The 17,549-nt window shown below is 42.7% G+C and overlaps 1 protein-coding gene and 1 pseudogene across 2 annotated transcripts; one reads left to right on the forward strand and one right to left on the reverse strand.

Moving 5' to 3' along the window:
- Positions 1-1,102: 1,102 nt before the first annotated feature.
- On the reverse strand, positions 1,103-15,194 carry LOC106610312 (uncharacterized; annotated as a pseudogene). The gene is made up of 5 exons (XR_014392005.1): positions 13,539-15,194; positions 6,865-7,361; positions 4,562-4,999; positions 4,333-4,414; positions 1,103-1,287 (listed from the first exon to the last, which is right to left on the reverse strand). The product of XR_014392005.1 is annotated as an uncharacterized LOC106610312 (transcript).
- LOC106610327 (uncharacterized) lies at positions 10,583-12,541 on the forward strand. Its single transcript, XM_045716456.2, has 3 exons — positions 10,583-11,431; positions 11,674-12,096; positions 12,227-12,541. The coding sequence occupies exons 1-3, from the start codon at positions 10,959-10,961 to the stop codon at positions 12,255-12,257; spliced, it is 927 nt and encodes a 308-aa protein (XP_045572412.1). The 5' UTR covers positions 10,583-10,958; the 3' UTR covers positions 12,258-12,541.
- Positions 15,195-17,549: the final 2,355 nt, after the last annotated feature.

Genomic DNA, 17,549 nt, shown 5'->3' on the forward strand with positions numbered 1-17,549 from the left:
CCGTGCATTATCATGCAGAAACATGAGGTGATGGCGGCAGATGAATGGCACAACAATGGGCCTCAAGATCTCGTCACAGTATCTCTGTGCATTCAAATTGCCATTGATAAGATACAATTATGTTCGTTGTCTATAGCTTAAGCTTGTCCATACCATAACCCCACCACATACCATTGGGCACTGTGTTCACAACGTTGACATCAGCAAACCGCTCGGCCACACAACACCATACACAAGGTCTGCGGTTGTGGGGCGGGTTGGACGTACTGCCAAATTCGCTAAAATTACATTGGAGGTGGCTTTTGGTAGAGAAATTAACATTAAATTCTCTGGCAACAGCTCTGGTGTACATTCCTGCAGTCAGCATACCAATTGCACGCTACCTCAAAACTTGAGACATCTGTGGCATTGTGTTGTGTGACAAAACTGCACATTTTAGATTTGTCCTTTTATTGTACACAGCACAAGGTGCACCTGTGTGATGATCATGCTGTTTAATCAGCTTCTTGATATGCCACACCTTTCAGGTGGATGGATTATGTCAGCAAAGAAGAAATGCTTGCTAACAGGGATGTAAACAAATTTGTGCACAACATTTTAGAGAAATAAGCTTTTTGTGTGTATGGAACATTTCTGTAATCTTAAATTTCAGCTCATGAAACATTGGACTAACACTTTACGTGTTGCGTTTACATTTTTGTTCAATGTAATACATACCATATGAAACGTAACATATCATACTGTATGGAGTGTCTCGGATTTACATTTACCAAACTACATCTACCCCTGAGTACAGATTGAGTTCACCGGCAGGGAATTCGTAACAGCCACCCCTAAGTATGAGTATCATATTTACAAAAATAAATAATTCCCTGCTGGAATGTCAATATGAAGCCCATTGGGCCAAGGCAGGTCCACCCCATGTGGCCACCCCATCAGCAGCAGGCAAGGAGTAGCCAGGGGACAGGGCTGAAAGTACCCATGTGACAAGTACTCCATGGCATGGCTAGCCCACAGCTGCACTGTGGAGGCAACAGGTGTCCAGTCAGGTACTCGGGGCCACGACCCACAGAGGAGAGCAGGCCAGAGGTGTGCTGTCCCACTAGTGCTGGAACTGGAGGACCCCGGTTGAGGATAGATGACGCTGCTGAGGCTGCCGGGTGGACTGGAGGACCGACGAATGCTGGGTCAGCCAGGTTTCTGGTTGCAGCTGGCCTAGTGAAGGGGCTTGCGGCCCTTGGCTAGGCGGGGGTGCTGACTGGGGCACCAGCTGGATTGCTATCTTGGCTGTCAGATGAAGGGTCGTCCATTTTACTCTTCAACGGCCACAATCTTCACAGGAATCGTCAAAAGGTCATCCAGTGATTGTGTGGTAAAAATGGAGGTGAATAGGGCCATTCCACATCATAGGGGGACAGGTTATTTCTATGGGCTAATAGCACAGTAATGCCAAATTCAATGTTTCAACAAATATTTTTGTATATATTTGTTTTATACCTACAGGGTATAAAGCAAATACCAAGCTAAATGATCCTTGGTATGACCATCTTAAAGGCCCAGTGAAGTCAAAAACGGGATTCTTCTGTGTTTTATACACTGAGTATATAAAACATTAAGAACACCTTCCTAATATTGAGTTCCACCCCCCTTTTTCCCCGCAGAACAGCCTCAATTCGCCATGGCATGGACTCTACAAGGTGTCGAAAGCATTCCACTGGGATGCTGGCCGATGTTGACTCCAATCCCGCAGTTGTGTTAAATTGGCTGGTGGACCATTCTTGATACACACTGGAAACGGTTGATCCTGAAAAATTCAGCAGCATTACAGTTATTAAGAACAAATTCTTATTTACAAAGACTGCCTACCAGGGAACAGTGTATTAACTGCCTTGTTCAGGGGCAGAACGACAGATTTTTACCTTGTCAGCTCAGGGATTCGATCCAGCAACCTTTCAGGTTACTGGCCCAACGCTCTAACAACTAGGCTACCTGCCACCCCTAAAGAACTGTTTGAAAAGACTATTTTGATGGGATGGAGTTTTGGCCTTCCATGGTGACATCACCATGCAGTTAATTAGTTAATAGACCAATAATAAAGAGTTCCAAACCTCTCTGCCAATAACAGCACATTTTCAGTTTTCCTCTTCCCACTCAGACCACTCCCAGACAGTCCTAGCTAAATTCAATCCCCGAAAACAGTCACTGTAAGGTTCTTAATTGTCACTGAGAATTTATTCGATTTTGAAATAAAAATGGCTGCATTGGACCTTTAAAACAATTCCATACGCTATCTTAGTAGATATCGCCATCTAGAGGCTTAGACACTAGGCAGTTAAAAAGGTAAGCGAGAAGGAGTCACACATCACAACTACTGAAGATCAAAGCACCATTGAATTTCAAGCAGCAGTGTGAAAGAGCTCTTGATACATTGTCAGCCCCACTACAATACATGAAGGTTTTGATATACATTTTGTATTTGTTTCTCTTTCCCCCGGTTAAAAACCTGTCACTGAATTAAAGGCCTTCTGTATTTAGGAAGCATAAAGCATCACTTCAACTTCATGTTCATGAGAAGAGAATGGCAAAATCAGTATGATGCAGTTTAGGTGTACATTATGGTTGTATTTGTATTTATTGCGGATCCCCTTTAGCTGCTTCCAAGACAGTCCTCCTCTTCCATGCCAGCCTCAGGTGGTACCCAGCCAGTGTCATAGCCATGCACAGTGTGCCAGGTCTTCTGCTTGGGGTGGTTCTTCTCCTCTATGATAATAACCTTCCCCACATCCACTCTGACTTGAAGTACTCTTTTCTCCCAGTAGGGGACACCAGGAGAATGTCCCAACTAACATAGACACCAGTTCCAAGAACACTTTAGTCTGCACTTGGTGTGAAACCATTGTTCTTAATCAACTCTGTTGTGGTGCCGTGGAACATCACATATTCTGTCTGGTCTTCAGGAAGTGTTGCTGTCTAGAAAGGTAATGTAGTGTGGGGAGTTAGCAATAAGCTAGTAACCAAACTGCAACTGAATACACCTCTGCTGAGGTGAACTGTATTATAAGTCAATATCATGCACAATTACACATTGCAATAGCAAGCCATATTAAATAGTCATTTAACGGAAACTGTTACACCAAATAGTGATGTTTATACAATAACAATATGCTGAATCACTATTGTTACAGTAACAGTGTTTGATATATATATATATCAGTGAAATGGTAAATAACAAAACTGTTAATTTGTCTAGAATTACAGGAGATTGTTCTTACCTGCTATTGCTTGACAAATGCAGGATTATTATACTGTATTCTTAGGAAACCTACAGTAGTGCTTCATACAGAGTGCTTTTGTAACGCCCTGGCCATAGAGAGGGGTTTTTGTTCTTTATTTTGGTTAGGCCAGGGTGTTACATTGGGTGGGCGTTCTATGTTCATTTTTCTATGTTTTTGTATTTCTTTGTTTTGGGCCGTGTGTGGCTCCCAATCAGGCACAGCTGTAGTTCGTTGTTGCTGATTGGGAGTCACACATAAGTAGCCTGTTTTTCCTTTGGGTTTTTGTGGGTGGCCCACATAAAAGACTGTACAAACACCAACAAATCAGCTCCAAGTGATTTTAATTTGGGAAATCTGTTCCAAAGTATTCCCACGCATAATATAGGTTTGAAATTATGATGTTTTAGTCTAATATTATATATGTTTCGGCTTCTTGCGGTCAATTTGCAGTCTACGAATGATTTGTAATTATGTTCCGGCCCCCTGACCATCCGTTCATGAAAGAAATCGGACCTGCGGCTGAATCTAGTTGATGATCCCTGACCTAGAGCATAGTAGTCCCTCAGAATGTAGAACCATGATCCCTCTATGTAAGGGAAAAGCAACAACACCCACTCAGATAGTAGAGGTAGTCTAATAAATACAGAACCATAAACATGTATGGTATCCCAATCTGAGCATTTCAAAATGGCTGACACCTTCCGCAAACAGTGAGAACTCAGCTGCCACCTGTCTATGGAAGTCTATGGAAGACACACAACATTGACTAAATTAATTCATATATTTCCGCAGCACAGATACTTCAATAGATTAACTGATTGGAATTCGGAGGGGGGAAAACACAACAAACAATGTGGGAAACGTTTTTATTTGAGATTTATTATAGGAACAAGGATCATTGTTACACACGCATTATTTACATCAAGTAAATATGAATATTTGATAAGGTTATATGATTGATTGCATATAGATTGCCATGTGAAATCATCTTGTGGGCCTGCAAAATATAGCTTCTTCTTCCTATGAACTGCATCATGTTGGACCGTCTGATTCTAACCATCCTCTTCTGGTGACCATGAGTTGATGCTGGATGCTCCCTGAATGCAGAACGCCATCAGTTCTACAGTGACGGGTTTAACCTGCAGGAAAGAGAATAGAATACAAACGGTCTCAATTAAAACCTGCATGTGTGTATAGTGGGGCTCACACTAAGTGCCCTTCAAGCCTTCTACTGTAGGGGTACTTCCATTGTGATAAGATACTGACTGTGGCTCAATATCACTCACATTTTCATGGTGGACAGTTTCAGCATTGTCATTGTCTATAAATTTATTGACTGTAATTCTCTTTGGGTCATAGACACAGTCTTCCTCTTGTTTGCTCGTCACCATGTCAACACCAGGTGGAACCCGGCAGTGTCATACCCATGTGTGTGCCAGTCGTATTGCCTGTCGTGACCCTGCACATCAATGATCTTAACCTTGCCAACATCCACCTTTACTTTCAGAACCATCCTGTCTGAGTCATCGGCACCAATGGGGTATTTGATGGCTTTTCTGATGTCTCGACTGAGGTAGACACCGGCACCAAGCATGCCATCTTTGGAAGGTTTGAATCCATTTCTCTGTATATCCACAGCAATCTGTTTTGATGTCCCATGATACATCACGTAGACGTGGCTGTCCTCAGGGGAGACTCCACTCTGAAGATGACGGTGTCTAGATCTGTAAGACAGGGAGACAGTTTTTGCTTCAATATGATATTATATTAGCTTCTATACTTTACATAGTTTATTTAAAATAATTATTTGTTAAAGGAGACTTGATTTTTAGGCCATTGGGGAAATGTAGATTTTTTTGAATTCCTGGTCGTCTGACCTCCCACCTCTAAAAACAAATCAGTTAGAAAGCTCTAGAATGTACTGTGAGGGAAAAAAGTATTTGATCCCCTGCTGATTTTGTGCGTTTGCCCACTTACAAAGAAATTATCAGTCTATAATTTTAACGGTAGGTTTATTTGAACAGTGAGAGACAGAATAACAACAAAAAAATCCAGAAAAACGCATGTCAAAAATGTTATAAAATGATTTGCATTTTAATGGGGGAAATAAGTATTTGACCCCCTCTGCAAAACATGACTTAGTACTTGGTGGCAAAACCCTTGTTGGCAATCAGAGGTCAGACGTTTCTTGTAGTTGGCCACCAGGTTTGCACACATCTCAGGAGGGATTTTGTCCCAGTCCTCTTTGCAGATCTTCTCCAAGTCATTAAGGTTTCGAGGCTGACGTTGTGCAACTCGAACCTTCAGCTCCCTCCACAGATTTTCTATGGGATTAAGTTCTGGAGACTGGCTAGGCCACTCCAGGACCTTAATGTGCTTCTTCTTGAGCCACTCCTTTGTTGCCTTGGCCGTGTGTTTTGGGTCATTGTCATGCTGGAATACCCATCCACGACCCATTTTCAATGCCCTGGCTGAGGGAAGGAGGTTCTCACCCAAGATTTGACGGTACATGGCCCCTGTCCATCGTCCCTTTGATGTGGTGAAGTTGTCCTGTCCCCTTAGCAGAAAAACACCCCCAAAGCATAATGTTTCCACCTCCATGTTTGACGGTGGAGATGGTGTTCTTGGGGTCATAGGCAGCATTCCTCCTCCTCCAAACACGGCGAGTTGAGTTGATGTCAAAGAGCTCCATTTTGGTCTCATCTGACCACAACACTTTCACCCAGTTGTCCTCTGAGTCATTCAGATGTTCATTGGCAAACTTCAGACGGGCATGTATATGTATTCTTGAGCAGGGGGACCTTGCGGGTGCTGCAGGATTTCAGTCCTTCACGGCGTAGTGTGTTACCAATTGTTTTCTTGGTGACTATGGTCCCAGCTGCCTTGAGATCATTGACAAGATCCTCCCGTGTAGTTCTGGGCTGACTCCTTACCGTTCTCATGATCATTGCAACTCCACGTGGTGAGATCTTGCATGGAGCCCCAGGCCGAGGGAGATTGACAGTTATTTTGTGTTTCTTCCATTTGCGAATAATCGCACCAAATGTTGTCACCTTCTCACCAAGCTGCTTGGCGATGGTCTTGTAGCCCATGCCAGCCTTGTGTAGGTCTACAATCTTGTCCCTGACATCCTTGGAGAGCTCTTTGGTCTTGGCTATGGTGGAAAGTTTGGAATCTGATTGATTGCTTCTGTGGACAGGTGTCTTTTTTACAGGTAACAAGCTGCGGTTAGGAGCACTCCCTTTAAGAGTGTGCTCCTAATCTCAGCTCGTTACCTGTATAAAAGACACCTGGGACCCAGAAATCTTTCTGATTGAGAGGGGGTCAAATACTTATTTCCCTCCTTAAAATGCAAATCAATTTATAACATTTCTGACATGCGTTTTTCTGGATATTTGTGTTGTTATTCTGTCTCTCACTGTTCAAATAAACCTACCATTAAAACTATAGACTGATCCTTTTTTTGTCAGTGGGCAAACATACAAAATCAGCAGGGGATCAAATACTTTTTCCCCCACTGTATCTATTGCATCATCACAGGTAAAACCAATCAGAGGGTTTGCACTACAACAGTCTCTTTCATACTTACATGGTCGTTTTGTTTACTTTCATGACCTCCATGACTTTGATTCTTTTTGGGTCGTAGACACAGTTCTCCTGTCGGTTGCTTTCTACCGTATCGACCCCTGGTGGAACCCAGGCGGTGTCATATCCATACTCGCTATGCCAGGTCTTCCGCATGGGGTGACTCTGCTGGTCTATGATCTTAACCTTCCCAACATCCACTCTGACTTTTAGTACTCTTCTCTTAGAGTTGGAAACACCAGGAGGGTATTTACAGGCTTTTTGAATGTCCCGTGTAACATAAACATCAGCACCAAGCATGCTGCTATCTGCTCTTGATGGTGTGAAGCCATTCTTCTTAATCATCTCTGCAGCCTCTATTGAGGTGCCATGGAACATCACATATGTTCTTTGATCCTCAGGATGTTCACCAGTGTCGAGAAAGTTGTCTAAGTATGGAGAGTTTGGTTTCATTTTCCTCAGGCAAGCCCTAGTCAACATGATGACTCTGGCTGTGAGAACCTGTGGCAAAGTATGCTTTTATGAATAGACAAACTTCTGCAATCCTGTAGTAACGATTTAGATCTGCTACAGGGCCTTCAGAAAGTATTCATACCTCTTGACTTATTCCACATTTGTTGTGTTACAGCCTGAATTCAAAATGAATTAAATCTTTTTTTTTCCCTCACCCATCTACACACACAATACGCCATAATGACGAAGTGAAAACATGTTTTTAGACATTTTAGCAAACTTATTGAAAATATTTTAAATATCCAATTTACATAAGTATTCGCACCCCTTTGCCTTGATATTCCAAATGGATTTTTTTATTTATTTAATTGATTTTGAATTCAGTCTGAAACACAACAAAATGTGGAATAAATCAAGAGGTATGAATACTTTCTGAAGGCACTGTACATGTGGAAGTAACCTGAAGTGTAATAAAAGGGGAGTCTGCCTGCACATTGTAATACTTGCCAAATAAATATGAATAGGGCAACATGGCAACCACAAATAGACTTTATCCAGACTACTAATTCAGAAAAGTCACATGCTATTGCCAACTACTGTGTTGCCTTAGTATATTTCTTTGGCTCACATGAATAATACTTCAATAGTGCACAATATACTTGGTATGTTACAAGCACTTGTTTGTAATGTTATAAATACATTATAATTCAGATAATCTCTGTTGTATCATTCACTTTTATAGAAAATACTATATATTGGATTATATCCTCTGGCTTGTGATTTACATTTTGCAATGCGATGTTAACATTCGTGAAGGAGCTAATAAGCAACTTTCTAAAAAGTCTAATTAGAATTTGGTCATCCTTACCTGCTACTGTGGAATCAGATTCAACCAACCTGTCAGACTAATTCAGGATTATATGACAGAGTTTAGTTCTCGTTTCTCCTCTGTTTCCTCTCCCTTGCTCTCTCCCCTCTTTCTCTCAAATTCTAATTCGAGAGCAAAGTCCATCCATATTTATGACCAGGATATCTATTTGCTAGTGAAAAGCAACCACACCAACTCAGATGAGAAGGAAGCCTAATCTAATGGGTACATAAACATGTATGATACATCTTATTATTGCAAGACCTCTGGAGCATTTTGAAATTGCAATGCTGACACCTTTGACCAGTAAATTGATGTCCGTAGTGTTTATACATCAGTCTAAGATCAGTTGTTGAGTCATTCTGAACAGTGAGTAGTACACAGCTGTCATTTGCGACTAAATCGAAGATACTATTAGTCTATAAAAGACACCTATTGACTAATATTATACATTTTGTCCAGTAGGTACATTATTTTAAGGTGCATTATATATTTAAATGCAGTATTGTACAGGTAAGTGCCAAAATAAAGGAAACACCAACATAAAGTGTCTTAAGGCGGTGGGCCGCCACGATCCAGAACAGCTTCAATGCATCTTGGCATAGATTCTACAAGTGTCTGGAACTCTACTGGAGGGATGCGACACCATTCTTCCATGAAGAATTCCATAATTTGGTGTTTTGATTATGGTGGTGGAGGAAAACGCTCTCTCTGGCGTTGCTCCAGAATCTCCCATAAGTGTTCGATTGGGTTGAGATCTGGTGGCTGAGACGGCCAGGGCATATGGTTTACATCGTTTTCATGCTCATCAAACCATTACGTCACCACTCGTGCCCTGTGGATGGGGGCATTATCATCCTATGGGGGCATCGCCATGGTAGCCAAAATAATGGCCTGCCCAGCATTTTTATACTGTACATGACCCTAAGCATGATGGAATGTTAAGTGATTAATTAACTCAGGGATCACACCTGTGTGGAAGCACCTAGTTTCAATATACTTTGTACCCCTCATTTACTCAACTGTTTCCATTATTTTGGCAGTTACCTGTATTTTGCACTTCAACAGGATTATTCATAGTTACAAGTTCTCTTCGGTTCCCTTCATGATTATTGTTGGGTCATAAACACAGTCTTCCTCTTGGTTGCTCGTCACCATGCCAACACCAGGTGGAACCCAGGCAGTGTCATACTCAGGGTGCCAGGTCTTCCCCTTGGGGTGGTACTGCATCCACTCTGACTCTAATGGGCGACGTCAAAATGTTTCAACTTCATCATCTCCAGCACTACCCCAACATCAACAACATATGAGAAAATGGCGTGTTTCTACGTTTTGTAGTAAAAAGATGACGGCATCGGTGTGCATTGTGTGATTTTAACAAATGATGAGTAGACGTTGCCTAATAATTGGTAGATTTTTTTGTACTGCAAAACATAGAAATGCGCAATTTTCACACACTGTATGTTGATGTTGGGGAGGTGCTGGAGATGATGAATGTGAAGTTGAAACACTTTTAAACGTCCCTTAAGCTACTCTTGTCTTAGTGTCTGGAACACCAAGAGGGTTTTCTACTGGATTTTCGTTGCCCGAAGTGGATGGTTCAACAGTCCAGCATGATGCAGCAACAGTAAGGAGCTAAATAGGCTCACAATAGGCTGAGGATTTGATATGGGATTAATGTGCTATCAACCATATATTTTAGAAATATAATCAATCATATTTACTTGATAATGAATGTGTATCAATGATCATACGTTGTTTAAAGAAGGGTTTTCTTCCTATAATAAATCTCAACTAAACTGTAGAAGTTCCCGAGACTGTTTGAGTGTTTTACCTCCACAAAATTCAATCAGGTTTCATTAATCTACAGCATCTGTGGTGCAGAAATATATTGATAATATTGGTCAATGTTGTGTCTTCCATAGACGTATCAACGGTGTCTTCCTGTTAGTCGCAGACAGCAGTTGTGTGATCACTGTTTAGATTGACAACACATTACTGATTCTGAACCTAGTCTGATATACAAGGCAAAGGGTGGCTACTTTGAAGAATCTCAAATATAACATATATTTTGATTTGTATAACACTTCTTTGGTTACTACATGATTCCATGTGTTATTTAATAGTTTTGATGTCTTCGCTACTTTTTTACAATGTAGAAAATAGTAAAAATAAAGAAAAACCCTTGAATGAGTAGGTGTGTCCAAACTTTTGACTGGTGCTGTATAAAGACTAAAAACGTCAATGTATTTGTCAAAGTTGTCCGCATTGCAATTTTGAAACGCTCCAGAAGTCTTAATACGGCATGACGTCTCAAATATGTTTATGATCATGTACCCATTAGACTAGATTCTAACGTGAGTGGGCGTGGTTTTTACTTACAAAGAAACAGAAAACCAAACGTTTTTCTCAAGAACCAGGAAATGAAACTTGAGTGGAAGGAAACCCTCACATACGGTATAATCCTGCATTCGTCTGTTAGTATAGCGGGTGAGAATAATGTTATTTGAAACACTAGACAAGCTAGCTGTCTTATTATTGAACACTTGATATAAATCAAATACTGTTTTGTTCACCAGTCTTTACTTGAGAATGTTATAATGCTATTCTAATACTATTGTAACATTGATTCTGGATACGTTGAATAGTTCTTTAAACATTACAATTTGCTTTAACGGTTTTAGCCTAAATAATTTGCAAGATGGCTAGCCCTTAAAAATAGTTTTTGGGATTACAGCTCATTTGTGAGAGGTGTATTCAGTTGCAGTTTGATTACTATGGCTTTGAAGGGGTACACCAAGCAGAAAAACAAAACAAATTCACCATACTACTTAGAGAACATTCTTGAGACCAATGAGCATCCAGAGGATCACAGAGAATATGTGATGTTCCACGGCACCACAAAAGAGGCTACAGAGTTGATAAAGAAGAATGGCTTCACACCATCAAGAGAAGAACTTGGGCCTGGTGTGTATGTCAGTCGAGACATCGGGAAAGCAATTAAATACCCCCTTGGTGTTTCCAACAATAAGAGAAGAGTACTAAAAGTCAGAGTGGATGTAGGGAAGGTTAAAATCATCGATCAACAGAACCACCCCATGCAGGAGACCTGGCATACCGAGCATGGATATGACACCGCCTGGGTTCCCCCAGGGGTCAGTATGGTGCTGAGCAACCAACAGGGGAACTGTATCTACGACCCAAAGAGAATCAAAGTCATGCAGGTCATGAAAGTGAAAGAAAACAACATGTAAGTATAAAATAAACTGTTGTAAAGCACTGCTAACTTTCTCTTGGTTTTACCTGTCATGAACAATTGAACTTCACAGCAGTCAATTGTGTTTTGAGCTTTCCATTGGCATTGTTTTATAGTCTATTTGTGGAGGTCTTACAAATTCGTTTGAGATATTTTGCCTCAAATTGAAAATACTGCAACTGTAGAAGGTTGTACTTTTATCACATTTCTGCAAAAACGGTCTCCCTGTCTTACAGATCTAGACACCGTCATCTTCAGAGTGGAGTCACCCCTGAGGACAGCCACGTCTACGTGATGTATCATGGAACATCAAAACAGGCTGCAGTAGAAATACAGAGACATGGCTTCACACCATCCACAGATGGTATGCTTGGTGCAGGTGTCTATGTCAGTCGAGACATCAGAAAAGCAATTAAATACCCCATTGGTGCCGATGACTCAGACAGGATGGTTCTGAAAGTAAAGGTGGATGTTGGCAAGGTTAAGATCATTGATGTGCAGGGTCACGACAGGCAATACGACTGGCACACACATGGGTATGACACTGCCTGGGTTCCACCTGGTGTTGACATGGTGCCGAGCAACCAACAGGAGAACTGTGTCTACGACCCAAAGAGAATCAAAGTCATGGCATTGCTGAAAGTGGCCATCTTGAAAAAGTATGTAATATTGAACTCCTCTCACCAATCACTAGATGGAAGATTTCATTTTCCTAGAAGGCTTGCACTTGAAATATGAACTCCACTACTTGCAGGTTCTAACATGTTGTATTTGGTTCTCTATCCTCAGGTTAAACCCGTCACTGGAGGTTGAGTCTTGAAGGTGTATTCAAGGAGCATTACACTTCATGTTCATCGAGATAAGAGGATGTAGCATGCTGCTATAGCTACACATTCAATATTGCATAGGAAGAAGCTATATTTTGCCAAAGGCTTACTGATTATTGGCAATATTCCTACTGTATATGCAATTAATATAACCTTATCACATTTTAAAACGATTCAATGCTATTCACTTGACGTAAACAAGGTGTGTATCAATGATCATAATTGTTCAGAATAATTGTCTTCCAATAATACATCTCAAATAAACCTCTAAAAGTCACCAATTGTTTGAGTGTGTTCATTTCATCTGTAGCATCTTTACTGTGGAAACATTGGCAATATTTAGTCAATGTTGTGTGTCTGCCATAGGTTTATAAGGTGTCTTCCAGTTTGACGCTGGTGGCAGCTGAATGCTCACTACTGTTTGCAAAAGGTGTCAGCAGCTTTCAATGTCAGGTTGGTGGCATACTACTTAACCATAAACCTATTGTATTAAAATGTTTATGTATTTATTATACTACCTCTACTACCTGTGTGGGATGGTTGCTTTTCACTTACATAGAGGTATCATGGTTCTACATTCTGATGGACTACTATGCTCTCTAGAGACATAGAGAAATAGTTATTTGTGGCAATTGTGCCCTCTATCCATCTCTATGTATAGTGACGAGTGGAGACCTGGAAACGAAACCTAAGCACGGTAGTGAGTCGTCACTAGTTACCTCAGCCGCAAAGTCTTCAACCTCGCCTATTTCTTATTAAAGTGATGCTCTAAACCTAACCTTAACCCTAGCCGTAACCTCACTGTTAACCCTTGTGACTAACCCTAACCTTAAATGAAGACCAAAAAGCTCATTTTTCTTTTCATGCATTTGTGGCTGTGGCAGTGGTAACTAGTGGAAAGCACAGTAGCGAGATCAGTAAGAAGTACTGTTTCCTAAGCATACAAAGTATAATAAACAACAGTCTTTATTAAACAGTCTTGTTATTGGACACTTAACTTCGATATATCAAACAATCCCTGTTTACAAAGTACATTTATATGTTAAGCATGATAATGTTACAACACTTGTAATATTATTGTAACAATAGTGATTCGGGATATTGTTACTGTATAAATATCACTATTTGGTGTAACAGTTTTAGCCAAAGGACTGTTTAATATTACAAAGTGTAATTGTGCATTGTATTGACTTATAATACAGTTCACCTCAGCAGAGGTGTATTCAGTTGCAGTTTGGTTACTAGCTTATGGCTAACTCCCCACACTACATTACCTTTCTAGACAGCAACACTTCCTGAAGACCAGACAGAATATGTGATGTTCCACGGCACCACAACAGAGTTGATTAAGAACAATGGTTTCACACCAAGTGCAGACTAAAGTGTTCTTGGAACTGGTGTCTATGTTAGTTGGGACATTCTCCTAGTGTCCCCTACTGGGAGAAAAGAGTACTTCAAGTCAGAGTGGATGTGGGGAAGGTTATTATCATAGAGGAGAAGAACCACCCCAAGCAGAAGACCTGGCACACTGTTCATGGCTATGCCACTGGCTGGGTACCACCTGAGGCTGGCATGGAAGAGGAGGACTGTGTCTACGATCCAAATATAGTGAAAGGTCATGGCGATAACTGGAGAGAACTTGTAAGTATGAAAAACTGTTGAAATACATTGCAAACCATTTTTCTTGTCATTACCTGCGATGGTATGGGATGGTACGTGACAACTTCACAGTAGAGCAGTGATTCCATTTGGTGATGAATTCTACAAAATCAAACAAACACACTCAAAAAACATGTAAATCATTTGCCTACAATTTCGAATAATGTATCCTACCTACGAATGCAATATCGTATATTTCAGCAATTGTCCTACAGATGTAAAAACAGCCATCTTAAGAGTAAAGTCGCCCCAGGAGGGATTGGCCCAGGCACGTCTAGGAATCAGGACACCAACAGGCAGGTAGAAGGGGGCCAGGAGGGATTGGCCCAGGCACGTCTAGGAATCAGGACACCAACAGGCAGGTAGAAGGGGGCCAGGAGGGATTGGCCCAGGCACGTCTAGGAATCAGGACACCAACAGGCAGGTAGAAGGGGGCCAGGAGGGATTGGCCCAGGCACGTCTAGGAATCAGGACACCAACAGGCAGGTAGAAGGGGGCCAGGAGGGATTGGCCCAGGCACGTCTAGGAATCAGGACACCAACAGGCAGGTAGAAGGGGGCCAGGTGGGATTGGGCCAGGCACGTCTAGGAATCAGGACACCAACAGGCAGGTAGAAGGGGGCCAGGAGGGATTGGCCCAGGCACGTCTAGGAATCAGGACACCAACAGGCAGGTAGAAGGGGGCCAGGAGGGATTGGCCCAGGCACGTCTAGGAATCAGGACACCAACAGGCAGGTAGAAGGGGGCCAGGAGGGATTGGGCCAGGCATGTCTAGGAATCAGGACACCAACAGGCAGGTAGAAGGGGGCAGGTGGGATTGGCCCAGGCACGTCTAGGAATCAGGCCAGGGTGTCCTCAGTTGCGGTCCAAGAGCCTCCGTAAGGGGAGAAAGAGAAAAGATGAGGGTTAGTGAGAGCATGGCTAAAACCACAGTACACATCACAGTAGGGAATAATCAATTATGTTGCTGTGGACACTGGATAATCTGACACAAACACACACTCACACTTGTTTGACCTCGCTGTGATACTGTAGGCCTATTTATGTTACTTTTCTGAGTCAATTCAGGTAGCATTCAATGTCCTGCGTTTTTGTTAACCATGACAGCCAGCATTGTAAATAAAGAGATGTGCAGAAAGATAATCAGCCGCTGTGTCTCTTGATCCTTTCCCCTAATGTATTTTTGTGTCAGCCAGGCCCATCTTTTAAAATCAATACAATTTATATCAATCTCTAGTTGAGTCAAATAAATGGTTTTGTTCCGTTAACAAGATAATCCGGACAATTGCGGTAAACAGCGCCCCACTCAGGCAGAAAACGGAATGTTCTATTTGAGCAAAATAAGTAGTCTTGTTGTGATCACAAGACAATCCTAATCATTCAGGGGGGGGGGGGGGGGGGGGGCGGGGTTAGAAGGATTACTATATCCTATCCCAGGTATTCCTTAAAGAGGTGGGGTTTCAGGTGTCTACGGAAGGTGGTGATTGACTCCGCTGTCCTGGCGTCGTGAGGGAGCTTGTTCCACCATTGGGGTGCCAGAGCAGCGAACAGTTTTGACTGGGCTGAGCGGGAACTGTGCTTCCGCAGAGGTAGGGGGGCCAGCAGGCCAGAGGTGGATGAACGCGGTGCCCTTGTTTGGGTGTAGGGCCTGATCAGAGCCTGAAGGTACGGAGGTGCCGTTCCCCTCACAGCTCCGTAGGCAAGCACAATCCTGTCTTGCAGGAAATCACGTACAGAATGAGCAGTATGGCTGGTGGCATTGTCATGCTGGGGGGTCATGTCAGGATGAGCCTGCAGGAAGGGTACCACATGAGGGAGGAGGATGTCTTCCCTGTAACGCACAGCTTTGAGATTGCCTGCAATGACAACAAGCTCAGTCCGATGATGCTGTGACACAGCGCCCCAGACCATGACGGACCCTCCACCTCCAAATCGATCCCGTTCCAGAGTACAGGCCTCGGTCTAACGCTCATTCCTTAAACACGAATATGACCATCAGTTGTGCGTGGCCACACAGTCATGGGTGAACAGGGAGTACAGGAGGGGACTAAGCACACACCCCTGAGGGGCCCCCGTGTTGAGGGTCAGCGTGGCAGATGTGTAGTAATTTACATTTTTTTCTCATTTTAAAACATACAATCTACCTGCAGTGAAGCCGCTCAACATCTACATTACATTCAGTCCTCCAGCAGACACTCCCATCCAGAGCGACCCACAGGAGCAACCAGGCTCAAGGGCCCCGCCCAAGGCCACAAGGATCGAATCTCCACCAAGTCGAACTGGGGACCCAAACCAGCAACCTCTTGGCCACTGGCACTAGCTCCCAATCACCAGGCCACCAACCATCCAAGATCCCCCCCCCCCCCCCCCCCCCCCCCCCCGGAAAAAACTCCCCCGCCACTCTCCAACCCCAAACCCCTCCCATCCCCCCCAAGACACTGTCCCCTCCGACCCAACCAAAACCACCACCCACCCAATGCACCAACAAAAATAACTAAAGAGAAAAAAGAGAAAAACAACAGAAAACAACAATGCTAAAACAAAAGACATCGAGGAAAACAAACATCTAAACAGCAAGGCCAACTGTATACGTTTGAGTGCATGTGTGACACTATTTACTTGTGTGTATGTGTGGGTCCGTGTGTATGCATGTTTGTGTGTTTGAATGCGAGTGTGTGTATGCATGTGCAGATGGGTTGATACCTACCCTCACTACCTGGGGGTGGCCCGTCAGAAAGTTCAGGATCCAGTTGTAGAGGGAGGTATTCAGTCCCAGGGTCCCGAGCTTGAGTGGACTGTGAATGCTGAGCTGTAGTCAATGAACAGCACTCACATAGGTATTCCTCTTGTCCAGGTGGGAGAGAGCAGTGTAGCGTGCAATAGAGATTGCATCAACTGTGGATCTGTTGGGGCGGTATGCGAATTGGAGTGGGTCCAGAGTGTCTGGGATGATGGTGTTGACATTCACCATTACTAGCCTTTCAACGCATTTCATGTTTACAGATGTGAGTGCTACCGGACAATAGTTGTTTAGGAAGGCTGCCTTTGAGCTCTCAGGAACAGGGACAATGGTGGTCCGCTTGAAACATGCCAGCTGGTCTGAGCATGCTCTGAAAATGCGCCCTGGTATTGATCTGTCCCTCTGCCATGTGCGTGTTAACCAATTATGTGTATAAACTCTGGATTGCTAATGCTATGTATTGTCCATTGAGAGGCTTTGAAGCCACCGGTCGGCCATATTGGCTCTCACCAGTAGGAGCAGCCCTCCATAGGAATAAATGGAATTCTACAGTATTTCAATTAAATGTATCATGGACAAAATTACACGCATTTAATACGTTTGTTGTTGTTGTAGCGGGAGCAGTAACATTAGCAATCTCAAAAACGTATACTTTAAGGAAAATGTTTTTATATATTTTGTCATGTTTTATTTTTATGTTTAACTCACATAATATAAGGTGTCTGTAATACAAAAAACGAATGTAGGCATTAATAGTTAAACTACTGTTCCCCGGGCGCGGATGACGTGGATGTTGATGCACCTCTCTGATTTAGAGGGGTTGGGTTAAATTCGGAAGAAACGTTTCAGTTGAATGCGTTCAGTTGTACAACTGACTAGGTATCCCG

This window comes from Salmo salar, chromosome 04, assembly GCF_965601325.2.
Source record: "Salmo salar chromosome 04, fSalSal1, whole genome shotgun sequence".
NCBI classification, from domain to species: Eukaryota; Metazoa; Chordata; class Actinopteri; order Salmoniformes; family Salmonidae; genus Salmo; species Salmo salar.

Coding starts and splice junctions, on each gene's coding strand:
- LOC106610327 (XM_045716456.2), top strand. CDS start 10,959: ATGGCTTTGAAGGGGTACACCAAGCAGAAAAACAAAACAAATTCACCA. Junction 11,432..11,673: donor AAAGTGAAAGAAAACAACAT/GTAAGTATAAAA, acceptor CCTGTCTTACAG/ATCTAGACACCGTCATCTTC. Junction 12,097..12,226: donor AAAGTGGCCATCTTGAAAAA/GTATGTAATATT, acceptor CTCTATCCTCAG/GTTAAACCCGTCACTGGAGG.